The following is a 26979-nucleotide window of genomic DNA, read 5'->3' on the forward strand; positions in this document are numbered from 1 at the left end:
CTTGGCGTGTACAGTGTATCGATCAAGCGCACTGTGATTTTCTTTACGGTGCGACGACAGAGCCCTTCAACCAAATAAATGCCCACCAAACAAACCAAGTACTGTACTGACTGTGTAAGTCATCCCGGGCCCTTTGAAGTCCTGGATTCCAGCTTATGGACACATTCTCATGTTTTCCAAATGGGGAGTATTGATATCTTGTATTAACTATCTTGATTCCCCAAGTCCCTGTCGGTGCCCAAGTCGAATAGCAAGTAACGAAAGAATTCCCCTGAATGCCTCGAGGTAAGATCAGCTTTCAAACCCGCAAATGTCCTTCCGATATGCCTAGGTAGAAGCTGATCGATCTAACCTCGTTTCCCATTTTATGCTCATAGTGTGCCAGGCCCGTTTGTCCTGCCGCACTGCGACCAGCCTCCGCAGTAACCAGCCCTATCTTGGGCATACGATAACCTGCTTCTCTTCCGACCACCAATATGCTTCCAAGCTTCTCGAAAATCCGGACGTGCCTGTGGATCGTCTTTTGCCCGTCAACCAAAGTTCAAAAGCCACCACGTTCTCAGTAGAATAACCTTGTCATCTCAGTGAGGCTGACCACCCTGTCAAGCTTAAGAAAACGCAATGCTGTCACGCCGCGATTCTGTCCCGTGGAAATTAAGAAGCGGAGCCGCCCACCAAGAGCCAACGCTCTATCCAAACTACCCGCGCACCCGAGGCCCCTAGTTCGCAGGAAGCTTGTCGAGGTTTGGCACTCCCTCAGGGAAGATCTCCTCAAGCAGCTTGTCCTTCTTGTTATAGAGGAGACGATAAGCTGTTTTGACGGTTCCGTCGCTAACACCAGCCACTGCAGCAATGTCCTTGGACGTACGTGACTCGTTCCTGATGTGGGATGCCATGTAGATACACGCAGCGGCAACGGAAAGGGGAGAACGGCCAGCCAGCTCCGAAATAGTGCTGGTCTTGTCGGCCAACTGGCGGGCAACGTCCTCGACTGCAACTGAGTTGCGGAAGTTGAGGTTGCTGCAATAACGAGCGCAAAGCTCGGTAGCTGTAGTAGATCCCTTGCCCTGGTATTGCTGGTTGAAGGTGGGGATGCTGGTCGTGATTGCATGCTCCTCGCCTCCGATCTTCTGGAGGAAGGATTCCAACTGCTTGAAAACCCTACCAATCTCCTTCTTCGAAACCTTGGTCAGGCTGTAGATCTCACGGAACGTACGCGGAACTCCCGTTTGGCGGCATGCAATGAAGATGCAGCCAGCGGTGATGGCTTCCTGAGACTTGCCCTTGAGGGCCTTGTTGTCCTCGACGAGCTTGTAAATGTGCTTGGCAGCATTTGCCACCTGGGTACCAGCATTGATGCTGTCTGTCAAGCCCTGAATATCGCGATAGGCCTGCATAAGCTGCTTGGAGTTCTTATCCTGAGTGATCTTGTTCTGAAGGTGGGACAGGTTCTTGCCGTTTTTTCCATCGAACGCGATAGTGGTCTGGAGCTGGTCACCATCGATCAGCTGGTTGGGGCCATCACCAACACGAGAGGGGTCATCGTTGCCCTGGTCGTCGTTGGAGAAAGTACGCCACTCGGAGCGGGTATCGATGATGCGCTCGCCCAGCACAAGACCGCAGGAGCCGCAAACCATGTCTCCTGACGAGAACTCTTCGACAAGGTGAGGCGGATCTTCCTTGCACTCCGGGCACATGAGGAGATTCTGGAGATTCTCCTTGAACTTCTCCTGTTGCGGAGGCTTGGGAATAATGAAATCGGTCATTTTGGGCGTTGTTCAACGGTACTGTGTATTTGGACTATCTGGAGGAAATGGGAAAATCGTCGTGACCCAGGTGAACTGCGGGTTCAAGTTTCTGCAGCGGATCCAGAAGCCGGAAAATAAAAAATGGTCGAACAGATGTCGAAGGCGGGGAAGGTGGCGCGACGCCCGAATTTCGATGGATTTGGTGCGTCGCTTTGGACGAGAGATCAAAGCCCTTTGTTGCAAATGGGCTTGTCTGAGTTTGGGCGTGACTGCTCTGGTTTACCAGTGAAGGCGTCCGAGGAGGCACTCGAGTGAGGTCGCCGCAGAACAGAACAGTCGGGTCACGGTCGGTACGCTGGAGGTATTATCGTCGGGGATTACAGATGCTTCGATGGACTTCAGATCGAGCGCGACAGAACCTACGGGAAAGCGGTCGAAATCGAATTCCTTGGTTCCGACTTCAACGACAAAAGAATTCTGTTGGCAGCGTTCTTTCGATGATTTGTGGTTGAGCACGGCGAGCGAGCGAGCGAGCGACAGGCAGTGACGGGTTGACAAGATGTGCGTGGACGAAGGGGCGAGGCGCGGAGTCCTGAGAAAAAAAAAAAAAAGAAAGAGAAAGAGAATGGAAGTGGGAAAGGCCCAGTCCGGCTGCCTGTTGTTGAGTCGCAGATAAGTGGAAACCCTCAAGGGAAGACCTGACTGTGACGGGCCGGCTCCGGCTGTTTGGCTGACGGTTGCGGTTTGACCTGTAGAGGTACGTAACACTGGCAAACAGCCGCTGTAGGATTGGCCCTAATCGCTATGGTCCCAGTGACACCTCAGCAGGCACCAAGGAACCCGACTGCATGGCGGTCCTGCTTCCCGCCATCCAACCTGGACGCCTTGACCCCCAGCTGCTGAGCCCCACATAACCTTAAGTACGTAGAGGTAGCGACTCGAGGCGGACCGCTTATTAGGGCGTGTTCGTCGACCTGGAATGAATGGACTTGTCTCAGAAGAGGAAATGATTTTTCTTGGGGATATGGTCCGTGTCAGGTACTTCGAGAGAAACGGGCTGATTTTTGATCAAAGTCCCTTTTTGGAAGCACTTTTTACTAATAACTTCCAACTGCTCATTGGACCTGCAAATGGCTTACAATTTCTAGCGCTTGATATGAGCCTCGTCGCCGTCGAAGGGCTAGACTTGGCGACCAAAATTCCAAGTCCGATTTCCAAAGCTCTTAGTTGAGACGGATAGTTTCAGATATGGTGGTCACGGGCAGAATGCTTTTGACGGCTTTGTAGGTAGTGTATCTCTCGACTTCCAAAACCATTTCCGAATCCTGATTTCCAGGTCGACGAACACGCCCTTCCCTTGGAACAGGGGAGTTCCCCACCTTCCCCCGTGTTGCCACTGCACCTTCAGCCTTACAAAAGAAAGGCCATGCATCCTTGATGGTTCTCGGACGGACTTTCCGAGACCGGACGTTGCATCGACGGAGTTCAATCCGGAGCCCGGGATCCCACTTATTTATGGACGAGCCGCATCGCATCGAATCGAACCGACACGTTCTTCCCCCACACCAACCTGCTTTACCTCTGATACCATACAGGGGACTTGAAGACTGCCACGGCAAACCTGCATATTAAACAGCATTTCGTAACGGCTGTTTGGGATCCCTGCATCTACGAACAACGATAGAACGACCTTCGAATCCAGGTACTACTATCCTTGCGGGAATCACCAGAGACTTGTAGTAGGTTGAACCTGTGGACTAAGTGGGCTGTGCATGATGAACAAAGATCGTGATCTTGTGTTGGTGGCCTAAGTAGCAAGCTACACCAGGCCTCTCTATAGGAACTGAAACTGACTCGTGTTTCAGGTCCCCCTCGTGTCTTCCGTAGAGAAGTCGCTGTCAACGTGGTGATGGACTTCGAAGCCGGATAGTGTACCCGTTCCCAAGTCACTCGACAGTTACAACGGCATGTTCCTTTCAAGTCACGGCTCCTTAACACCAGCAGCATCATCGGCCAACAGTCAAAGCGCAAAATCCACTCGAAAGCAGTGGCAGTGACAGTAACGGGGAACCACTGACAAAGAAAAGGAAACTCGGAAAGGATCCGCGAAAAGATCCGCCTTCCCCGGTAAGAAAGCCATAAACCCCAAAAACACCCACACAAAGAAGATTGTCACCAGCCCGCTAGCCACTCAATGATGTTGCCATCATGCCACAAAGAACACACCACTACACAGCCGTGCTGTCCTCATGGGCCCTTTCCCCAAAGCCTCTAATTTTGAATGATGCCGCCAGACTGACACAAGTATAAGTGATCTCACATCCCCACCCAATCCCATGCCTCCAGTTATACGTAACAACTCCCTCGACACCACGCGTCTACAGATTTCACATCGTCTTCGAAAACAACACAATCAGAAAAATGCCACACCCCCACAAAGCCCCCGAGTTCTCTTTCTACGTCACCAGCCCCGACAGATCTAACCCCAGCTCTTCCAACTCTTCCAACTCCTCCAACTCTCGTTCCAAATCTGCCAACCTTAACTCTGGTTGCAGTACAAGTTCCAACCCACACTCCAGCTCCTCAATGGCAGCCTCTTGGCGTTCCAACGCTTCCGAGCTCCGGGACATCACTCGCGACTTCACTGCCGCGCGGGCGACTTCGACCGACGCCAAGACCAAGAGTTACACGGAGAAAGAAGCCATTAGGTTTGAGGCGATGGCGAGAAATGCCGAGCTTATGGCTAGTATGGCCACGACGGCTTCGGCTGCTAAGGAGAGGAGTGGAGCTAAGAAGGCATGATGGACGGATAGCTCCGGGAAATAAACTAGAGAACGAGGAACGAGTACAAGAGCTAAATTCAATTCGACATCGCAAACAATGTTCATCAAGAGAGAGAGAAACTTCAGGGACGTGAGAGAAACTAAGGGACTTATCTTGTCTCCTTTCCGGTAGGTATTAGAAATGTCGTAAACTCGTGACGATACTCAAGTATCTAATTTCCACTCTCTGCCATCAAAGAGTATTAACCCAATCACCATAAACAAACCATGCCTTTTTCCTTTGCTTGGACATCAAGACCTAATCGGTTTAGAAAAGACCAAACTTCTTCTCGTTGCCCGAGTTATTGTCATCCTTGCTCTTGATAGGGAACTCATTGCCAGTAGAGCTCTTGTAGCCATCGCGGATGGTCTGGGCAATCATCTTGTCCTTAGCCTGCTCGACGGCGCTCTCGTTGTTTTGAGGGCCCTGGCCGAGGAACTTTTCCTGGACAAAGTCGATGCCTGTTGTGAAAAGAGATATTTGGTTAGGGTATTGTTCCACGATAGGGATCAGTGAAAAAATGTGAGTTGACTTACCCTTGTCCAGGAGATCCTCGTTCTTCTCACCCTTGGCACCACCACCGGCCATGTTGTTGAAGGCGTTCATAAAACCGCCTTTGGATTCGTTGTTGGAGGACTGCTGCTGGTTGTCGTTGTCGTTCTTGTTCTGGGAGCCGCCCATGAAACCAGTAAGCTTGCCAACGAAACCGCCGTCACCAGAAGAGTTGTTCTGCTTGTTGTCAGAGCCGTAGCTGTTGTTGTTGTTGTTGTTGCTAGAGCCATAGCCGCTGTGCTTATTCTCGGAGCCATAGGTGTTGCTGGAGCCGTAGCGGGAAGGCTCGTCACCATCGGCGTTGCCCTTGTAGCCGGCGTCATTCTTATAGCTCTGGTTGTTGGAGCCATAGTTGGAAGAACCGTACTCGTTGTCACGGTCCTCAGAGCCGTAGTTGGAGGAGCCCTGGCCATACCCGCCCCGTCTCTCATTCTCGCGCTCGGAGCCGAACTCACCACGCTGGGAGCCGAACTCGCTGTCACGCTCGCCAAAGTTGTTGTAGGACATCTTTGCTGATTTGGATTAAGAAGAGAAAAAATGATGGAAGGGATGATGTGATTGAGGTTGATGAGGGGACTTGGAAGATGGCGGGGACCTAGAAACAGAAGGGCTGCTGGAAGATGTACAGATGCTTATATAGTGTTTGATAGTATGTGATACTAGAGGAGGATAGTCTGTAATCTACTAGGACGAGGGGGGGGTGGAGATGACGAGATGAGTCCGATGAATCGCGGAGGGGATTTGTCTCCAGTTCTCAGCTGAGCTGGGGTCGACCACTTAGGTAGGTGCTGTGCAACCAGCGTACGAGAAGCCAAGGCAAGACCATGTCAGACATCATACCTCTATGTCTTCGTGAATGAGGACTCCGACTGACGTCTTGATCTTCGGACTGCAGGTAATACACTACGTACTAACCTGGAACTTGAAGATACTAGTGCAAGTGGGGGGAACGGGGTCGACGGGCAAGCTGGACCCAGGCTCCGAGGGCCAGAACCACCTAGGTAAATTCTGGTCGTAGTTTGTGGCGGTGCTTCCCCTCGGCTCATTTTGACGCACCTTCCCCGCCCATCTTTGATGTTGGCGATGATGAGGTTGTTTTGTAGCTTTCCTTCCAGTCCTGCGGGAACCATGGTTCGATCCGTCTGGAAGTTAGGTTGTATTGTGATTGAATTGCGAGCAGAAGCTTTACCTCCCTGTCAGGTACCGGACACGGACCAGTACTTACAAGCAAAGCTTCTTGACTCTGTACTGTGTATGGCCACACTCGGTCGAGTGCCAGAGATCGGCAGTGACGTGACGGTTCAACTTGTTACCCATCTCACCATAGTAAACTCAAATGGAAAAATCTCCATGACCTCGCCCTCCATACACATCTCTGTTCCTTGATGGTGATTAGCAATATCGTCAATCAGAACAATCCAGACATTACCGGATCACTCCCGTAGACTCCCGGGTGATAATCTAGATCCCCATCAATGAGAGACCGACAAGGTACATGTCAAAGTCAAGAGACTGATTGAGACAGAGGAATGCCAGTCAGGGACTCTGTAGGCCTGAATCCAGGAGATCATGAATCACGACTCCTTTTTGCCTGCCTTCATTAATGCTAGAAAACCCCACAAAGGAGGATGATATGATCTCAGCTGGATGAGGGTCCATCGCAGGAACGCATGATGCAGACACCACGCCTCCAAGAGGGTCTGGAGGGGTTGCGTGGGTACATATGTAGCATGTATACCTCTAGCGTGGGTTGAGGAACAAAAATGGAAGTGGAAGTTTGTGAGAAGCTTTGGTGATTCGTGAGGAAAGGCAGCAGCAGGGGGGAGGGGACATCAATTCAGGGCCCTGTACTTAGCTCTGATCCTCCCTCCGTTGCAGTGAAGGAAGTCCAGTCCCAGGTGGTGAAGGTCTCGGCTCCATTCCCTTGCGGGGGGCCGGGAGCCTAAGCGGCGGATGGAATGCCGACACCGGGCGTGCACCCGCGAGCCATGGCAGACCAGAGGGTTCCATGTACCTTCTTCCATTGTACCGTATAATTTCAGGGCGATCGTTTTTAGGGTAACTTTCAGGGAAACCAGGCATAAACTGTACCTAAAGCATACCGCAACAATCATGTCTGCCAGAAATTGTACACAAGACGGAGATTTTAAATATCTCCACCCTCCAGCGCCAACGAAAGAATACGTAGGAAAAGGCAGAGAAAAAAGAGAAATCGAATTTACAGTACCTCAGGGTAGCAATATGTCTCCTCCACTATTTTTTTGCGAGCATAAAGTGCACAATATTTGGGCAGTATGCTGACAGAATTATGCCTGGTTTCCAGGAAACCTAAAATCGAACGCCCCGAAATTATACAGTAGAGGTAGTGTAGGTCATTGGAACTGCCGTTCAATGGGCAGAGGCCTCAGAGGTAGCCCCACCCTCGGCTGACCCGTCACTGCCGCCCCCCGGCGCCAGCAGCAACTTCAGTTGCATCCATCATCACAGCTCACAGTGACAGTGGCATTGTTGGGGAGAACACATCGCCTGCTCATTGTTCGTTGACGATAACACCAGCCATAGCCTGAAGCAACATCGCAAACCACCAATCTCACAGCCATGGACTACGTCGAGAACAGAATGGCCCAAGAAGCCGCCAAGCAAACCGGCAATGCCGAGTAAGAGTTTCCCCATCACAATCGCTTCTACTGCTTTAACGTTTCTGATGGCGCTAATTGACATAACCCTCCCGCGCGCAGGTCCTTTGTCACCCCCCTCAACCTCGTCCTCCTCGGCATGCTTCTCTACACAGCATACAGCTGGCTGAGGCCACATACCCCGGCCACCATTCCCAAGGAAGAGCCCGCCGTCGTGTTCAAAACCTTCACCCCGAGGACGCTGCTGCCGTACAACGGCGAGAAAGACATGCCCGTTTACCTGGCCGTGCGTGGTCGTGTCTTCGATGTCACTCGCGGCCGCAACTTCTATGGACCCGGTGGTCCCTACGCTAACTTTGCCGGTCGCGATGCCTCCCGCGGTCTCGCCTGCGGTAGCTTTGACGAGGAGATGCTTACCAAGGACCTTGACGGCCCGCTCGACACTCTGAGCGATCTCGACAAGGATCAACTGGAAGCGCTCCAGGGCTGGGAGGAAAGGTTTCTTGAGAAGTACCTTGTTGTTGGCAAGCTGGTGGCTGTTGGCGATGAGGACAAGGCCGAATAGACTGCTCGAGCGTGCGAGCGTGACGAGAAATGAAAACAACCACAGGACGGAATGGACAGCATGGGCAAAAGTGTTCACCGCGGGGTACGGATCGCTCCGGTATTCCAGAGTATCACTCTATAACATGTTGGACGATATGCCCACAGGATACTCTCGAAGACAGAGGCGCATGATTCGGTACTTGATATAATGGCGAGTGTTGGTTACTTAAGAATGGCGTACCAACAACCGATTCAAAGGGTGGCATGGGAGCCAATGACCTTGAACAATCTCAAGTCTGGCATATTCGGTAAATACGCTTTGGGGTCATGAAGGATGCGAGTATTTCTTGCGCTTGAATATTCTTATTATCGACTGTTCCAGAACTTTGGTTTCTCAAACCACAGTCAACTGCCGAGTTACTCAAGCTACTATTTGAGATGTTATCCCGTTTTCACTGCGTTCCTGCCCCCATTTGCGCTCCTGACCCATTTCTTCAATAGTATGGACACCGCATATCCCTTGGGGAAATGCGATCTCTCTCCGCCCTATTCTTGGCCGAGACGGCCAGCACCCTCGCGGACACCGAGCACAAACCCTTCGTGCAGAAGAGGAACTTCGAACATCGACCCCATTGTCTCGTCCACCAAGTACACCTCACACATGCACTCCTTCTACGGGTCCGACGCCATCACCAACCCATCATGATACATCCCTAATCGACTTCTCAACTCGACTGGCACCTCAAACTCAGTCTCCTTTGGGATCAGCCCTAATTCAGCCAATTCCTCATCATTCACATCTGGCCTCTCATCAAGTATTTTCTTCAACGTTCTCGCTTTGTCTGTAACATCCTCAATGTTCACAATCATATCCTGCGCCCACTCTCTGATCAACCCAGCTGGTATCCCAATCTGAATACTGCGATAGTTCAAACTATGCAGCCGCACCGTCCGCTCGGGATCCCATTGGATTTTGACGTCAAGCGACTGTAACCTGTCTTTCCTCTTGCTTTCCCTGGTACTTTCTTTGGGCGCTGCTTCCTCTCCTCTCTCCCCGCTTGTTCGTCCTTGAGCATCACTTGTTATTCCCTGCCCCTGCTGTGGCCCGGGACGAGGAGGAGCAGTACCATGAGTCAAGACTCCCCTTCCCAACAACCCCAGAAAATCCTCCCGCTTCATCTTGATAGCCAATATGCGCTCCTGTCCAGGATCTTTGTAAGAATATCCGGAGCGGTAGAGCATCCAGGCCCAGCTGGGCTTGATCCAGGTCATACGGGTGGTGCGAAACTCGGGGCTTGCATCGAGTCTTTGATGAATGACGGCGGCTGTGGCGATGGTGGATGGGTAGGCTTGGTAGACCGTGATTGTTGTGCCATCATCCTCCTGGAGGGCGCGGATTTGTCTGGAGGGAGGCTTGGGGGGCAGATTCGAGAATTTCATTCTGGGTGGTGTGTTTCCAAGTGAAGACCCAACTCCAAGACGGTGGTAATTTGTCACTTGTAAAAGAAGTATAGTATCTGATATTAAATCTCAATAGCGCTTGGTGAAAGGTTAGTCTTTGTCATGCAAACCATAATCATAATCGCGACCCCTGAACGACGAAATTTGCCGTTGTCTTGAGCTATTTCTTGGCATCAATCTGTTCAGTTACTGTTGCTCCCATTCACCCGTTCTGTGTTTGTTCATTGTACCCTTGAGTTTCGTGTATACCACCTTATCACAACTTGGAGCGGGCTTATTGACTGATCTATCTATTGCCATGTTTCCTCGTCCCTGTAGGTAGGAGTCCGAGTCCCGCATTACGGTGGTGATTTGGAACTGTTAGAGCTCGATGAACTCTGCCACGCCACAGGTTAGTAATAACTGAATCGCTTGTCCTCCCCAAGGCCGAGCAAATTTGAGGCTTTCTGGATCATCGACAACAGACAGCTCGCTTGCTCGCACCTGAGTACATCCGAAGGCATTGTCCGATAATAGGCAGAAGCAGACGGATGAACTCAAGTTGTGGAGGAGAACTAACTAGTAACGTAGAAGGAGGCTGGCACCAGCCACATTCAAACTATATGCACCGCCACACGATCTGAGGACGATCTTCCCCAGACTTTACCGGGGTTTCTCCCATCTTTCTTTGCTTGAGAAGTCGAGACCATCGAACCCCCAAGTCTGTCCTTCCCCAGCCCCGCTCGAAGAACAAGGCAAGTCCCCGAATTCGACCCATGCGACTCAAACCCCGTTCAGCCGTTGCGAAACGCTACCGGCCGAAGTGCAAGTGCATCGCATGGGGAATCGCATGGGCATCTACAAGTAGCCAGGGCATTCCGCCCACCTCCAAAGGCCTGGCAGCGCAAGCGACAGTGCAAGCGCGAGTTTGAAACCCCGGAATGATGAACATGAGGTCATCCACCCGATCACTACCATCTCCCAGCCAATCGGCGCAATCACCACATCCGGTTCCTGGCTCAACGTTGACAGGACAGGTTGACGGCCCGTCCAGGACGGTATCACCAATCCGGCAGCTCGACATCGGATTTCCAAGTTTTGTTCCAGTATCCGTTGTTGGGACACTGAACCATCGAATAGGCTTTTCTGGATGCAAATTCGAACGTCAAGGTCATGCTTGGATCGAGATGGGCACCAATACCACTTCTCATATGCCGCCAAATGCAGGAATTGTGCAGCTAGAATGCACTCTTTTTAGTGGCCTTCCGTTCTTCTGGTCCCTTTGGGCCATAGTTAGTACCTAGCCTCTACCTACCTGGCCTTGCCCACGGCGAGGCTATGATGTTCCCTCAATGCGTCCACAACCTGGAACCTGAACCTTCTAGATGACCAAGGTCTCAAGGGCGGGATTCGAATGAAAGCGAAGATAATTTCGGCATCAAGTTAAGCATCTTGACCGCTAAACGTCTTTTCCCCCTATTTTCTCCACTGCGGGTTTGTTTGTTCTCAAGGTTCATCGCCTCTCCTCGAGACTTAAAGGTACAACAACATCACTACCACCACCACCAAGACGACACTTCTCTGTCTTCAGATCTGCAAGTCCTCCTCCAGTATTCCGTTCATTGCACACGGTGCGCATATCATCGATTTTTCACCAAATCAGAATTCGATCGTGACTTCATTTGCCTGCGGTAGCCACACCCAAACCACCCCTCTTCCCCAGTGTTGCATGTGGCGACCTCGTCTCCTTGTCTATCCGGGCGAAAACTTCCAAGTCTTCATACTGTCGTCGACGGTTGGTAATTCATGACTCCAGATACTGTGGTTGGCGTACCTGCGTATCGTTGTTACCATGTCATTCGTGAAACTATCAAAATGCCCCTCGAACCCCGAGACGCCTTCCTTTCACCATGTTCGCCCCAGGTTCCCCCACAATCACACTCATGGTCGAAACCGTGAAGGCTCCGACAGACATCCTTCACTTTCTCTGATGACAGGGAAAATCAAGAAGGGCAGGAAGTCAGTATTCAAAGAATTGGACATAGACTCCGATCAACCTTTCCACCACTACCCGGGCGAAAGAGAGTTTGGCGAGATCACCGGACTTCGTATAGACGACGAGAGTGACGACGGCACCAGTTACAGGCAATCTGGGTCCATGAAGTCGCCAACCACACCAACATCGCCCTCGTCTGGAAGACCTTGGTATTCGAAGCTTACTCCGGGAAGAAGACCACGCATCAGCTCGACTGCCAGTGCGCCACCTCCTGGCATGTCGAGCTTTACCAGACTTGCAACGCTTGCCTTGTTCATTGCCGTGGTCATACCGGGCTTCAGTTATTACAACGGCCGTGAAAAGGTGTCACTCAGTGGGGCTGATGCTGGAGTGATACGAGAAGTGGTACAGCCAAGCGGCCCTATCCTTGAAACAAGAACAGATAGCTCAACCGATTATTGCGCGAGATGGGCAGGACAGAGTGAGTGATTTGTGCCCCTGACATATTTGAGAAGCTACTGACATGTGCACGTACAAGGCGCCTCGGTCAATGGGACATTGTACCTCTATGGTGGTCAGTCCAAAACATCACCAGACCAGACTACAGATACCTGGAGTAAGCCATGATCCCTCAGTGTCTTCCAGCTACCACAAACGTCTCTAATGGCGTGCTAGATAACGACTTTTACGTTCTGGATCTCACAAAGTCATGGGATACCGGTTCACCACGGCTGCGGGGACTACCCAGGCCTTCAGGGCCTCCTGCTGTGTCCTTGGGATACCTCTGGAATGACTACAACAATCTTTACCTGTACGGCGGTGAATTCGCCGATAACCCCTATGTCGAGCCTACCGAGGAGTCAGTTTGGAAGTACGACATCAAGAACCAACAGTGGACAGAGTACAAGCAACCAAAAACTTCTGCCGGCAAGTACTCAACTCAGGGCGACCTGCTTGTCCAGAGGTCAGCTGAGGGTTCCGGGATCTCGGTGCCTGAACTGGGACTAAGCTGGTATTTTGGTGGCCATCTCGACCTCGCAACAACGCCTGGATGGTCGAATCAGATTTCTCGGGTTTATTTGAAGAGCCTCCTCGAGTTTACACATCCAGGATATAACAACGAGGCAGTTTACGGGTTAGAGGACAGGGGAGCAGGCGAATGGGGCGCCTTTAGGAATATCACCGAAGGCGGTCTCCAAACAAATCAAGCTTTCCACGAACGCGCAGATGGTGCATTGGTATATGTGCCAGGCTGGGGTGAAAAGGGTATCCTTATCGGCCTAGCGGGTGGTACAGCTGATGAGTTTTCCGACAACCTCGAGGTTTTGGATGTCTATGATATCGCCAGCTCGGAATGGTACCACCAGAGGACCAGCGGAGATGCGCCATCAGTACGGGTTAATCTCTGTGCCGTTATTGCTTCAGCACAGGATTTCTCAAGTTTTCAAATCTATGTGTTCGGCGGTCAGAATCTTCAGCCAGCTGTAAGTGCTCCATCAGTGTTCATGCCTTAGTCGAGACTGTCCGGTACCAACACCCAACAGAAAGGTCAAACGCAATACTCAGACATGTACATTCTTTCCATCCCATCTTTCACCTGGATGAAAGTGTCGGACGACAACGACGATGAACACAAACCTTCGGCCCGCGCCGGCCACGCCTGCCACCTCCGTGATGGCCAGATGATCGTTGTCGGCGGCTACACCGGCGGCAACACATGCGACTCTCCCGGCATCTACGTCTTCAACGCCACCTCCCTCACATGGCAATCCTCATTCAAAGCTCTCAACCACGACCCCGACCTCCACCCGGAAAACTCCGTCCTGGGGAACTCCTTCGGCTACCAAGTCCCTGCGCCCGTCGCCAGCATCATCGGCGGCTCCGGCTCCGGCGGCGCCACAGCCACCCAACCCGCCGCGGGCTCCGCCACTGCCGGGCCCTTCGCAACCGGCAAGTCGCCGGTCTTAACCGTCACCACCACTGCATGGGGTCCAGGAGCCACCACCACAGCCACACCTGGAGACCCGAGCGATCCCAACACTGAAACAACAGGCAAGGATCGCAAGGCGGGGCTCATCGCTGCGGGCGTCATCGCCGGCCTCTTGGGTCTTCTCGCCATCTACCTCGGGTACTGCGCCTGGCTGTATCGCCGCCAGGTACGCGCCTACAAGAGCTATTTGGCCGTGCTCAATAGGTACTCCACCCCTAATCACCCGGGAGCCTCGACCGCCTCCGGTCTAGCGGCCTTTTTCGGGTTCGGCAGCGTCGGAAGAAAGACTAGCAAGCAGAGCCGCAAGTCTGCTGTTACCGACCCCCTTAACTCCAACGGAGCAGCAGCCAGCAACAGACCAATTTCCTTGAACAGCTCCATCTCCTACTCCTCCAATAATCACGGCTACGGCGGTATCCCCTCCATGGAACCCAAGATGCTCTTTGAAAACGGCGGCGGCGGTGGCGGCGGCGGAGGTGACCCGCAAAGCCACGAATCTGGGTACGGAAGCAGTCGCACTTCGCACACTGCTTCTCGTGGCGCTGGTAGCAACTTACCCCGTCCATCCCTAGGCTCGTCAACGCACGCTCAATACCCGCCTATGCCACCTGTATCTATGCTAGCAGCATCAAGTAGTGGTGGTGGTGGTGGTCTGATTTCATCGTTCGGAACCCCTGGTTCTTCACCGTGGACTGAAGTCTCCTTGTCCGGGCTGGGTTCTGGCACGGGAACCACGCCTGCTACTTTAAGTAGTGATCCAAGTCCTGTCCCTGGGAAGGTTATCAATGCTCACGAAGAAGATCTTGCGGGTGACGGAGGGGAGTTCTACGATGAAGGAAGGGGTAGTGTATCCTCGACGGAGAGGCTATTGGAGGGCGTGGAGCCGAGTTTCTTTAGTGTGGTGATGAGACCGAGGAGGGCGTTGAGGGTGGTTAATGGGTTGGAGGAGGAGTTGGATGAGAAGAATGGGGGTGGTGTGCAGAGGGGGGAAGGTCAGGCGAGACGGGGGTCTTGAGCTTCTTTTTTTTCTTTTTTTCTTTTATGATGAAGGGGAGCGAGAGTTGGGATGATTGACTGAAGAAAAGGACTCGTGCATGCGCACACGCAAAGATGGTTGAATTTGTTGTTATCACTGGCTGATTTTTGATCTCTTCTTCTTCTTCTCTTCTTCTTCAAGCTATTACGGTTGCTCGCTCGTTGAATAGCTTTGCTTGATACCCATTATTGTAAAAAAGTGCCTGTCTTTACATGTTTCTGTACACAATATTACTAATACCTGCCCTAATGGACCTGGTGCCATGGGATAATAATATGTTATTTGTTCATAAGCTTGCGTTGGTATCTACCCGTCGAAATGCATGACGCTTTGAAAGATGAAAAGAAGAAAAAAAGAAAAGAAAGAGACGCCCCATTTGTACAGAACCATGAGATAGCCCAGAAACAAAAACAAGAAAGGAAACCGTAAGTGGCTAGGCAGGTACTTACCAATCATTCCCTCATGATATCTCGGGGTAGTGGGTTTTCATGCAAGGAGAATATGCGTTCAAGAAAAAGGACGTGAAATGGGAGAAGCAAACAGAAAAGAAACAAGCATCACCACAGATGCAATCATCAAAAAGCAATAGCCCCAAGATGCGGCCCTATCGGCGCCAAATGCGTCTTGAACCGCTCCATCAACTTCTGCGCCTCCGTAAACCTTCCGGTCTGCATCAGATTCTGTATCGTATCTAGCGTCAACGACGCCAGGCTGGTAATGAATCTTGACTCGGGATTGTCCGACTTGCAGTTTGACAGCTTGACATTCCACACATGGTCATTCTTGAGATACTCCAGCGCCAGTTTTGACGACGGTTTCGTAGGATGATACAGCGTCAGATGCGCCACCGACATGGGCAAGGGCTTGGGCAGCTTGTCGTGGACGGCGACGAAGGACTCGAACAAGGAAGCGGGCGGGATCTGGTGCTTGTACGACTGCCCCGTGGTTTGCCAGCAAAGTTTGCGCCAGGCCTGGACGAGGTGCTGGGTGGAGGCCGAGGTGTTGTCGATAACCTCCTTGCCGCGCAGCATGGACGTGTATGCCTCGTCCAGCTCGATGGCCTGGGACTTGGCCATGATGAGGCTGTCCAGGAGGACGGCGGGGTAGGCGGCCCGCTCGGGATTACCCGTGGTGAGCGCGGGCTCGTTCAACAGCCGCTGGAACCAGGACCAGGCGAGCTCATCCACACCTTCGGCTACCATGTAGCGCAGCAGAAGACGGGTGAAGGTGCGGTTGCCGAGGAAGCTGAGCGAGCGCTCCTCGCCCGATGAGCGCAGCCAGCGCAGGACGAGCAGGCCGGCGCCGGATTCCTTCATGCTCTGGGTGACGGAGACGGCGGCGGAGAGTTGGATGTCGTTCTGCACGGCCAGGAGGAAGCCGAGCGCGCGCTGGATGTTCATGATGCCCTTGGACACGGCCAACTGGAAGATCTCGTTGCGGTTGTTCCTAACTGCCGGGGCAGGGGCGGCGACAGAGCGTGACACAAAGGCCTTGTTGTTGAAGAGGGGATTCTCTAGAATGGCGCGCATATGCTTATCCGTCGGACGGGCTGGCATATCTTTGGAGGAGGCGGGAGAGGCGGAGGGTAGATAGGTGACTGTCGGCGCGGCCGGCGCGACCTGGTTGGTATCGGGAGTCCATCCGTGCTCTCTGTCTAGATGGGCTCGAAATGAGGCTTTGAGCACATTGAGGAGCTTCTGGGATTCGCGCTGGTTGAGAGGGAGGGGCTGGTGGATTGGCGGGAGGATGCTCTTGAGAGAGCCTAGCGGTTTGGTCTTGAACATGGTTAATCGTATGATGTGCCGCTGGTGTTGATTGTACTGTACGTCTCGGATTCAAAGGCGCCGTGTAGATGAAAAGCTGGGCTTCCGGAGTTCGGGGGGGCCGGGCTGGTCGACGGCCGATCGGCTGAGTGGTCAGTGACCTCCTGATGATGTCGTTCCGTTGTCGATGTCGGTCGTTCACGATGTTTGGTTGTGTTTGAAGGTGGAGCTGTCACTCCATGGCCTGGCCGGCGCCCGGCCGTTGCGACGGGAAGTGGAAATGCGAACACTGACTTCAACGACAGGAAAGGACCCACTTCTCTGGGAGAACGAGCCAATGCGAAAACATGATTGGTCCGCTGACTCTTCGTGTACCTTATCATAGGTACCTTCATCACTATGGTGCGGGCAGGTGTTCACAACGTCGTCCATCAGCTTGCTCTAGATTACATCTCCCATTCACACCTGCTTCACGATTGCCTTTTTACGTGGCCAACTCGCCCTTATCTGGGGATATCACACAAATGTGGTTCTAGTATCGTGCTCTTGGGTGGGTTGTCGGCCACCACACATGCTGGCTACGGTGCTGGTGTGCGGTTCGGTTTCACAGGTACTTGGTCTGCATGCACACAAAGTGCACTAACAAAGGAGGCCATACCGTTAGTTTGTTGCCCATGTGGTAGATCTCAAACCTAGATCTAGCGGCCTAGTTGGAAAAGGGGTGTTTGCTAAATAGAGGCCAGAAACGGAGGGCTTTGCGTGAATGTCGACAAGACACTCCTACATTTTCACATATCTAGTTTTCGAACACTTAGTTCAAATGTTTAGTGTAGTACCTAGTCGCGAACTTCAAGACCGTCACGAAGCTCGAGCCAACAAGCTGAAGCCGTCGAGACCTGAGTCATGTGACTCATCGACTTCCCAAAACCCACGACCAAACCGGACCAAACCCGCTGGTTGGGGTCGCTGGAGCTAGCCTGTTTCGAGCTGTACCTGGACGGCCCTGACGTCGTTTGCCAGTACGTACCGGCGTCGCGTCGAAGTTCCAGGGTGCCTTGGATCCAATCCTTCACAGTTGGTCTCGTTGTCTTTGCGATGGAGAGAGAAAAGAAGGAAGAGACAACAAAGCAAAGCCCAATGTTGAGCCTGACAGTAGTCCTGGCAGTCAATTAGATCATGCCAGGCTCAACGGGAACCACTGACCTTTTTTCAGAGCCTCTGGCTTCGCCGAGCCAAGCCCAAGGGCAGCTTTGCTATTGCCAGCTTCCCTTCCCCTTTCGACATTGCCCAGGGCAGCTTGCCCGCCTCAGCCCAGCCTTTCAAGCGAGGGGCCTGAGGGGCCTGAGGGGCTTGAGGGGTTCCCCATTCTCCATTCGAGCCAGTCAACCATTGTGCTGGGATGGGCTTGCCAAGCTTGTCCATCTGGCCCTGTCATCAGGTGTCTCGCCGTGCCTCCTGAGGCAAGGGGGGCGAATTCCCATCCCCGCGCTTGACTCCATCATGGCGGACTGTCCGACGGCGGTTCGGTGCAAGTATTTGTACCAGTTTTCCGGGAGACGGGAGAGAGAGAGAGAACAAAGCACGCAACTTTTCCATTTGGGATCAGATAGCAGCCATGCCGGTTTGCGCCCTGCATGCCATATGGTAAGATAGTTTCTGTGCCTTGCGTGCCTAGCTACCGTAAGGTAGCATGGATGGGGTAGCTAGGGCATATCAGATTCAGATAGCTTCATCTGGTAGTGTATGGTAGTCTCCAGTCTGAACAGCAACAACAACAACAACAACAACAACAACAACAACAACAACAGAGACACTGGCCATGTGAGCTTGAGATGGAACAAGATTGATCAATATAACCTCAGCCCTTCAAGTCCACAGCCTGTTGTGACGCGCCACGCCGATGGTGAAGTAGTGTATGGCGGGGGGAGTGTGTGCTGGTCCAGTCTCCCAGTTGCCCCTGGAGCTAGATCGACAACGTCCATGAGTTGGACCGACCGTGACCTGTTGACACTACACTAGGTACCTAGTGGAGAGTGAGAAAGGGGAGACGGCTTCCCGCCTGCTGGCAATAGTACTATGTAGAGGTATGCAGCCGGGGCGGACAAAGTGAGACAGATGTACCATTACAACTGAAGTAGTAGTCTAGGTACACTTGGTTTATTCTTGCGCCGTCGAGATGCCACCCTGCCAGCCCGCCCGCCCTGTGAGGTGTCGTTGCCCCTGGTGGGCGCATCTTTGCAGCTGTTGCAGTCCCGTCCGTCAGGTGCAGCTCAGTTGCAATGGCCCCGGGTGACGCTCGTTACAGGCGGTACGTGTGGTGGCTCGGGTGGTATTCAGCTGGTGCCCACGCTACAGCCCAGTGACTATGTAGGTACTTAGCGGCGGGTTGCGGGCGGTGGCCTGGGCTCTGCCTTCCTCCCCCATTTCCACTTTCTGCGAAGGGCCACCTCAATCCAGTCTGGCTTCTGGCGGGACAAGGCGTCAAAAACTGAATCCATCCGACTACGCTTTCTTTGCCTCGCTTCCACTTCCCACACACCCTCCTTCTCCATAATACCTTTCCACCACGTCAATCACCACCACACCGGCTCTCGATCCCATCACCCGGATCGCAACAACAACGCAAGCCGCCGCCCAAAGGCACATTTAGTTGCACGAGGCGCACCGCATCTTATTCTCTTCTACCTGCCCACTTTCTTTTGTCTAGTTCTCCCGGGAAACGGCCCCTCCTCCATCCCCCTACTGGACTGGCTGCCCTCGAGAGACGCGACACGCCCACCACTCCGCTACCCACCCACTCGTCTTGACGACCACACAATTTTCACATACACATCTCAGCAATGTCTGAGGTACAGAGCAGACCCGTCGCCGCGCGCGGCAGAGGCTCCGGCCGCGGTGGCCGGGGCGGTCTTTCGACTCGGGGAGGTCGCAGCGCGACCAGGACCAACGGCGATTCCACAGAGTCGTCGTCGCTGCCATCTCTAGAGGACGAGGGCGAGATTGGCCAGCTTAGGAAGCAATATGGCAGCAAAGTTGCCATCATCAAGGAGATGTTCCCCGACTGGTCGGACGTCGATGTTCTATTTGCTCTCAACGAGACAGACGGTGACGAATCCCTCGCTGTCACCCGCATTGCTGAAGGTACGTTGTCGGACTCCCACTCCGATCCCTCCTCTGCACCCCACCGCCACTTGCTTGCCTTGGCCAAGCTCTTCCTGTCTCAGCTTGTCGAGACGAGTGCCTGTCGTGTGCGCTGAGCCATTGGCTTCTCCGAGCTGCACGCTGCCCCGCCGTGTGTTGCACCCTGTTTGCTGCTACTGCTAGGTTACTAACACCAGCTTCTTTCTGCACAGGAACCATCTCGCAATGGGGCGAGGTAACCAAGCCCAAGAAGGTGTCCAAGCCCAAGACGAAGACCGATACTTTCACATCCACTCCTGCCGATTCCTTCGCTGGATCCACGAGACCTGTTAGAGGCGGCCGCGTAGACAGCGGACGTGGACGTGGCAGGGCCACCGAGCGAGGCGGTCGGGGCGGTGGCCGCGGCAAGCCCCTCAATGCGACGATCAACGGCCACAAGAACAAGGAGAGCGAGCAGCTTTCAGTTCCTACCGAAGAGGCCAACGTATGGGGTGCTCCCAAGCCCACCGAAGAGGCGAGTGGATGGCCCGAGGAGAGCTCGCCTTCCGCCGAGATTCCTGCCGCCGCGCCTGCTCCCGTTGCTCCCAAGCCCGTTGAGCCAGCGCAGAAGACCTGGGCTAGCATGTTGAGACAGTCTGTGCCGAAGCCTACCCCCAAGCCGAAGGAGGTCGCTCCTCCCAAGCCTGCTGAGCCCGTTATCGAGCCTCTCCCGCCCGCCGCCGAACCTACCCCTGTTGAGCCTGAGGTCCAGGCTGAACCTGAAGCTGAGCCCGAAGTCCCACAACCCGTCGAGGAACCTACGCCCGAGCCTGCTAAGAAGGAGGCTCCTCCTCCTCCTCCTCCTGCCGTCCCCGCGCTGCCTATTGTACCTATCGAGCCTGCCCTCCCCGCTATCCCCGTTGTTCCCGAAGTCGCTTTGAAGCCGTCCAAGGATCAACTTACCGAAACGAATCTCGAACAAGTTGCCGATGATTCCCACCCTCCAGAGACCGAGACCGCTGCGAGCGAAGCCGCCGACTCTTGGGATCCCCGGGCCCAGGGCCCCAGCGCTACTGCGACCCCCAACTCCGCGTCTCAGCAGCAACATCAGACCTCCCGCGCCCCTGGCAGTGGCTTTGCTACGACTGCTTCCAAGGCCACCGATCGCACATCTACTCGTACCCCTACCTATGCCCGCCGAATCCTTGACCAGCAGGAGCCTGTCCGCATGCCTGGTAACCGTGACCAGGTCGACCGTGCCGCCGTTCAGTTCGGCGCTTTCAGCTTGAACGAGGAGGATGACATTGATGGTGACCGTGAGGAGCCCGAGACTCGTCCTCAGCCTCCTCAGGACTCTCCTGTTACCCAACCTCGCGCTTCTCTTCCTCCTGCGCAGCCTGCCCCGGTTCCTGAGACCTTCGCTGCCCAGAAGCCTGCGGCCTCGCTCCCTCCTACGGGCCCTGCCGGTATGACCCTTCCCTCATTAGCCAATGCCTCAAATTTGCGACTAATTCCATTTTTAGCCACTACCGCTACCGCACCCCCTACGGCCCCGACCCAGCCTGCTGCCGCCGCGGCCGCTTCTCAGGGTGCGTACTACCTCCCGATCTCGTCACTTGTAGATGATTCACTAAAGACCCCGGCTGAAGCAGCTACGCAACCCCCTACTGCGCCAAGCACTCAGCAGTTCGGCCGCTTCGGCCAGCCTGCGCCCCAAGAGCCCGCTCCTTTTGGCGCTTCCAAGCCTTTCGATGCTTTCGGCCAACAGCCTGGTGCTGTGGCTGCTCAAACCCAGTACGAGACTGGCTTCCCCGTTCAGGGCCAAGTTGCGCAAACTCAGAACCAGCAGCAGCCCGTCGGCGCATTCAGCTCGGCTCCCAGTGATTACTCTCAGTACTACACCGCTGATCAGAGCCGTTACAACTACTACGGCCAAAACAACTTTGGCCAGCAACAGGGCACTCAGGGACAGCAAGACGGTCTGTCTCAGCCCCAGCGCGGCTTTGGATATAACGCGCCCCAGGCCGATAACCTTAGCCAGTATCCTCAGAGCGGCGCTCAGCATACTCAGAATCGCTTCGGTTCTGGCTCTGATATGGCCGGTACTCCTACCCCTAACCAGGCTGGAACCCAGGCCCAGACTGCTCAGACCACCCAGGCCCAGACTCACGGCCAGCAACAGCCGCATGATCAGTATGGTCCCTACGGCAGCCACCCTTACTACTCTAACCCTTATTACTCTGCGTACATGAACTACAACGGGTACAACCAGGGCGCTTACGGCGCTCCTTATGGAAAGGGCGGACTTGGTTACCAGCCCAACCAGTATGGCATGTCTCCCCAGGCCCCTCATGGATACGCTTCCTCCCCTGCCGGTTTTGGACAGTCCACTCTCCACCGTGAGACTGGTGTTGGAGCTGGTGGCCTGAATGATTATGGTCGCACCGCCTCCGGCCAGTCTGCTCAGCAGCAAGGTCTCGGTGGTAGCGGCTTCGGTGGAATGCACGATGCTTTCGGTCGTGGTGGCTCCAGCTACCAGTCTCAGGCCGGCCAGTCCTTCAATGCTCCCGGAACTCAGCCGGGTGCCGGTCCTTCGGCCTCTGATGACCTGAAGCCTTTCGGCGACTCCAAGGCTGCTTCCGGACCTAGCCCTGCCCTTGGCGGTGCCGCTCGTCCTGGCTCTGCTACCAACAATGCTCCCTCTCAGAGCGGCCTCCCCCCTCCGCAGTCGAACCAACAGAGCGGTCTCGGTGGTATGGGATCTTACGGCTACCCCAACCATCTCCAGGGACACGGTCTCCATAACCAGACCGGTACTGGTTACGGCATGGGCGCCACCGGCACCCAGGGTCACCAGAACACCTACGGTGGTTATGGCGGACAAGGTTTCGGCGGGGGCTACTATGGCAACCCTCCACGTGGCGGCTGGGGTAACAACTACCACTAGCGGAGGAAACCCAGACCAGACATTGTGGGTCATTAGGGCCGCGCGGAATCAGAGCAGGATGTGGGAGGACAAGAAGAAGCCTCGCGCGTTTCTGCACACATAAGCAAATATCGTTTAGCGTTATTGATGGGATTCACCCCTCTCTCCGAGACTCATATTATCATCTCTGTGTACGATTTTTAACTACAACCGCAAAGGGACATGGCGTATTGACGAAACTCTATTTTGGCTGATGGTGGGATGGATTGTCTCTTCATAAATTGCTTCGTCTTGTTTGTTGTGTGGGTTTTTTTCGGTTATGCAGTTTTCTTATTCTTTTCTTTTTCTTCTCAAGAGAAACTCCTGTTTTTTTTTTACTATCTCCAAGTCATTGCGTAGGGTCCAAAGGGCATGTCATGAGATTGGTGGGCATCATGAAAAACTCTACGTTGGTTTTTGCTAAAAGACAGCATCAACAAACTTTACTGGTTCTCTGTTCCGTGTCTTTTTTTTCCCTCTTCTCCAAAACAGAGGCTTTTGTTTATGGGTCCAATGATCAAATTATGAGAATTTGTGAACTGGGATAACGGGAAAAAAAAGGGGGGATAAAGGATGAAAAAGCGGGCGGCTCGGCTCAAAGCAAAACTGAAAGGAACAGGAAATCAACAACATGGAAAAATGCATGATCATTGTCACCATCGGATTCTCTCGTGTGTTCTTGCTGCAAGCAAAGAGGGAAGGAGTTAATCGATAAGAAGTGAATTCAAAGAGATGATGATATGAGTTGATGATAATAGTGTGACACTGTTCGATCTGAAACGCCTTTTGCTAAGTAACCACAGCCCATCCTCCTTTTATTCATGATACCGAATTCGAACTTATAAGCCAGCAGCACTCCGGATTGCGGACTCCGGAACTCGGAGAAGCTATGTGACCTGGACCGTCAAAAGCCGGCGATCCACCTCCGATGGACCCCCGCCCGGAACCGTGACCCCCATTTTTTTTTTCTCTTTTAGTGTACCCCAACCTTTCATCTGATCTCAATCGATCCCCCACCTCAACCAAGTCACAACCACCACCATCACCCAAGACCATCCGCGGACAAGATATGATCAATGACCACATGGTTCACCCTAGCCGGTGGTTTCGTAATGTGAAGAAAAATGGAAAATGAAACATGAAAAAAATGAAAGTAAAGGAAAAGAAGGGAAAAAGAATCGAAAACCAAGCGGAAAGCCCCCCCTGTATGGATCCGTACTACATATTGACCCTTAAAAGTTTGTTAGCGCGGTTCTTGCCCCACATACTTTCACAGGGGGGGTTGCAAGGCGGGACACGTCTATTTACAAGCTCTGATTGGCTGAATCTGCCTGATTTCGAAGTGAGAACGAGTAAACAGAGCACACACACACAAATCTTCTTTACTGGCTCAGAATCACCTGAATCACCTAGAACCCCCCTTACTACCTTCTATATTTTACTGGTTTCATTCCCTGTCACCCCCCCTTGTTATTCCCCTGTCAAAACTCTATGCAAGTACCGAGCTAACGAACTTTCCAGGGGTGATGTGTATATACCTAATGACTTTAGGCCACAAGTCCACCTGTCAACTTTGACATGTACGGGTACCTTGCTTTTGGAGTGGATCACTTTGGGCTATTCATACCGATGCAAAAGTTCATGAACAGTTGAATCTGGAAACACTTTGGGCAGCGATAACCAAACTCATTCAAGGCATTGAACTGTGATCTGTTGAGAATGAGAAACGATACGGGACAAAAGATGCGACAGGTGCTTGGAATTAGGGATGTTAAGGACTTAATGCATGACGTTGTGTCAATATCTAGGCTTGCGTCTCATGTTCAATCACAAAATTTCCTTTTATTCAGGTAATAAGTAGATCATCACATCATGTTCATCCAATCAGTCATCCCTCTCCCTCTTGATTTTATATAAAGCCGGCCCTCTTCAAATCTCAAAGCCGCGGCAACGCCCCCCTTGACCTTCAAAAGTCAGCATACTTCTTGAACGCACCCAAGAGACCGCCGGTAGAAGCGTCGTGCCCACTGCCCGCACCAGGCTCGTCGATCTCCTTGAGGATCTTCTTGGCCAACACCTTTCCGAGCTCGACACCCCACTGGTCGAACGAGTTGATGTCCCAGATGGCACCCTCGGTGAAGGTAAGGTGCTCGTAGTAGACGATGAGGGCACCGAGCTCGGCGGGACCAATGTGGCCGCCGACAAGGATGCTGGTGGTGGGCCTGTTGCCGAGGAAGACCTTGTGAGGAACGAGGTGCTCGGGCACGTTACCCTCAGCGCGGACCTCTTCGGCGGTCTTGCCGACCATGAGGGCCTCAGCCTGAGCGAGGTAGTTGGACGCCAGCATCTTCTGGTGCAGGTTGTTGGAGATGGGGTTGTGAGACTTGGCGGCGAGGATGAAGTCGGCAGGGATCAGCTTGGTGCCCTGGTGGACAAGCTGGAAGAAGGAGTGCTGGGCGTTGGTGCAGGGCTCGCCAAAAACGATGGGGCCGGTAGTGTACTTGGCCGCGGAACCGTCCGAGGTGATGGACTTTCCGTTGGACTCCATCGACAGCTGCTGAAGGTAGGCAGGGAAGCGGTGGAGGTACTGGTCGAAGGGAGCAATGAGGTGAGTCTGGGCGTTATAGAAGTTGGAGTACCAGACACTCAAGATACCGCCGAGCACGGGGATGTTCTCCTTGAGAGGAGCGGTGCGGAAATGGTTGTCCATGGCGTGGGCACCAGCAAGGAACTTGTGGAAGTTCTCGTAGCCAACGTAGAGGGCGACAGACAAGCCGATGGCAGACCAAACCGAGTAGCGACCGCCCACCCAGCTCTCGAAACCGAACATGTTCTTGGCGTCGATGCCGAACTTGGTGACCTCGGCCTCGTTGGTGGAGAGAGCAACGAAGTGCTTGGTAATATCGCCCTGACCGCCGGTCTTCTCGAGGAACCACGACTTGGCGGTGTTGGCGTTAGTGATGGTCTCGGCGGTGGTGAAAGTCTTGGAAGCGATGAGGAAGAGGGTGGTCTCGGGATCCGAGGCAGCGAGGGCCTCGGCGATGTGGGTACCGTCAACGTTGGAGACGAAGCGAAGGGTCATGTCCTTGGCACCATAATGCTTGAGGGCCTCAGTGACCATGACGGGACCCCTGTGATGGTACTTGTTAGCCAATGCTTCTCTCTCGGGCAGGGAGGTAGGAGGACGTTTGAACCTACAAGTCGGAACCACCGATACCAATGTTGATAATGTTGGTGAGCTTCTTGCCGGTGTAACCCTTCCACTCGCCGCTGCGCACCTGCTCCGAGAACTCCTTCATGTGCTGGAGGACCTCGTTGACGCCGCCCTTGGTGTTCATGACATCAACGCCATCGACCTTCATCTCTTGGTTGGAGACATTGCGAAGAGCGACGTGGAAGACGGCACGGTCCTCGGTAAAGTTGATCTTCTCGCCAGCGAACATGGCATCGCGCTTCTTCTCAACGCCGGCCTCCTCGGCGAGGCGGACGAGCTTGTCAAGGGTCTCCTCTGTCACCAGGTTCTTGGAGAAGTCGAAGAGGATTTCGGTGGCATTGGGGCTGTCGCTCGCAATGTCGGCGGGGAGGGTGAAGGTACGAGCGAACTTGGAGAAGCGCTCGGGATCGGACTTGAAGGCATCCTTGAGGACGAAGGTCTTGCCAACCTTGGAGTGGTGCGACTGGAGGTCAGACCAGGCGGAGAGGGTGTTCGCGGGAGCCATGGTGGTGATGTTGTGTGTTTTCGATCGACTGCGAATGGCTTTCTAGGGTCTATGACGTCGATGAGGATTAGAGATTACTGCTGTCGCTAGAGTTGAGACAGGATGGAGAGAGGAAGGATGAAGAGCAATATGGGAAGAAAGGAGGAAAAGCACCTGATGATGGGTTGGGTTCGTCTAGTAATACACTTATATCATGCAAGCCTGCTTCGCTTCCTTGATGCCGGAGAGCTGCTGATGGGGAGACGACGGTGGGCATGGTGGGGTTGATAAGGTGAGCTCGCGGTGCAAATGCGGGGCAATTGCGTAACTTGAATGTATAGCTTGGTACATGCACTGTACATCCGAGTGCCTGGCTAACGTGCGGCAATGTTAGCCGGTCCGATATGTAACAACATGATCGCCAACTTCAATCAACAACTTCCATCAATAGTACCCGCTTTCGCTATTTGTTAGCACTATATGAAAGTGATATTCTGATATACCAGTCCCAGTGTCTTGGGTCTTGACCGGGACACAATCGGTGAAACTTGGTCGCATATGATGTGAGACAGAGAGACCAGAAGTGGACAGGGGTTGGAAATGGCGGTAACTTTTTCGCAGTTCATCACATCTTTCAGTCTGGTAGCCCCGAGGTCACTCGCTCCC

General features: G+C 53.4%; 8 protein-coding genes across 8 annotated transcripts; 3 read left to right on the top strand and 5 right to left on the bottom strand.

The window, feature by feature from the left end:
* Positions 1-719: 719 nt before the first annotated feature.
* NEUTE1DRAFT_39488 (uncharacterized protein) lies at positions 720-1766 on the bottom strand (the record flags this gene model as incomplete). The annotated part of the gene is made up of 1 exon (XM_009850493.1): positions 720-1766. The coding sequence occupies one exon, from the start codon at positions 1764-1766 to the stop codon at positions 720-722; it is 1047 nt and encodes a 348-aa protein (XP_009848795.1).
* Positions 1767-3933: 2167 nt separating this feature from the next.
* Positions 3934-5722, bottom strand: NEUTE1DRAFT_94497 (uncharacterized protein; the record flags this gene model as incomplete). Its single annotated transcript, XM_009851576.1, has 2 exons — positions 3934-5032; positions 5108-5722. The coding sequence occupies 2 exons, from the start codon at positions 5628-5630 to the stop codon at positions 4839-4841; spliced, it is 717 nt and encodes a 238-aa protein (XP_009849878.1).
* A 1887-nt stretch (positions 5723-7609) lies between these two features.
* Positions 7610-8761, top strand: NEUTE1DRAFT_79975 (uncharacterized protein; the record flags this gene model as incomplete). The annotated part of the gene is made up of 2 exons (XM_009851577.1): positions 7610-7780; positions 7862-8761. 2 exons carry the CDS (start codon positions 7722-7724, stop codon positions 8322-8324), a joined length of 522 nt encoding a protein of 173 aa, XP_009849879.1.
* Positions 8762-8977: 216 nt separating this feature from the next.
* NEUTE1DRAFT_109155 (uncharacterized protein) lies at positions 8978-9745 on the bottom strand (the record flags this gene model as incomplete). The annotated part of the gene is made up of 1 exon (XM_009851578.1): positions 8978-9745. One exon carries the CDS (start codon positions 9743-9745, stop codon positions 8978-8980), a length of 768 nt encoding a protein of 255 aa, XP_009849880.1.
* A 1852-nt stretch (positions 9746-11597) lies between these two features.
* Positions 11598-14801, top strand: NEUTE1DRAFT_61295 (uncharacterized protein; the record flags this gene model as incomplete). Its single annotated transcript, XM_009851579.1, has 4 exons — positions 11598-12222; positions 12280-12357; positions 12417-13225; positions 13286-14801. 4 exons carry the CDS (start codon positions 11598-11600, stop codon positions 14744-14746), a joined length of 2973 nt encoding a protein of 990 aa, XP_009849881.1.
* A 226-nt stretch (positions 14802-15027) lies between these two features.
* On the bottom strand, positions 15028-16655 carry NEUTE1DRAFT_61299 (uncharacterized protein; the record flags this gene model as incomplete). Its single annotated transcript, XM_009851580.1, has 1 exon — positions 15028-16655. One exon carries the CDS (start codon positions 16549-16551, stop codon positions 15343-15345), a length of 1209 nt encoding a protein of 402 aa, XP_009849882.1.
* Positions 16656-18145: 1490 nt separating this feature from the next.
* NEUTE1DRAFT_99832 (uncharacterized protein) lies at positions 18146-22597 on the top strand (the record flags this gene model as incomplete). Its single annotated transcript, XM_009851581.1, has 5 exons — positions 18146-18174; positions 18206-18210; positions 18707-18838; positions 19369-19671; positions 19884-22597. The coding sequence occupies 5 exons, from the start codon at positions 18146-18148 to the stop codon at positions 22595-22597; spliced, it is 3183 nt and encodes a 1060-aa protein (XP_009849883.1).
* Positions 22598-24361: 1764 nt separating this feature from the next.
* Positions 24362-26454, bottom strand: NEUTE1DRAFT_116602 (Glucose-6-phosphate isomerase; the record flags this gene model as incomplete). The annotated part of the gene is made up of 2 exons (XM_009851582.1): positions 24362-25746; positions 25814-26454. The coding sequence occupies 2 exons, from the start codon at positions 26332-26334 to the stop codon at positions 24582-24584; spliced, it is 1686 nt and encodes a 561-aa protein (XP_009849884.1).
* Between the last annotated feature and the right edge of the window lie 525 nt (positions 26455-26979).

The sequence above is a fragment of the Neurospora tetrasperma genome (genome assembly GCF_000213175.1).
Source record: "Neurospora tetrasperma FGSC 2508 unplaced genomic scaffold NEUTE1scaffold_2, whole genome shotgun sequence".
Classification (NCBI taxonomy): domain Eukaryota; kingdom Fungi; phylum Ascomycota; class Sordariomycetes; order Sordariales; family Sordariaceae; genus Neurospora; species Neurospora tetrasperma.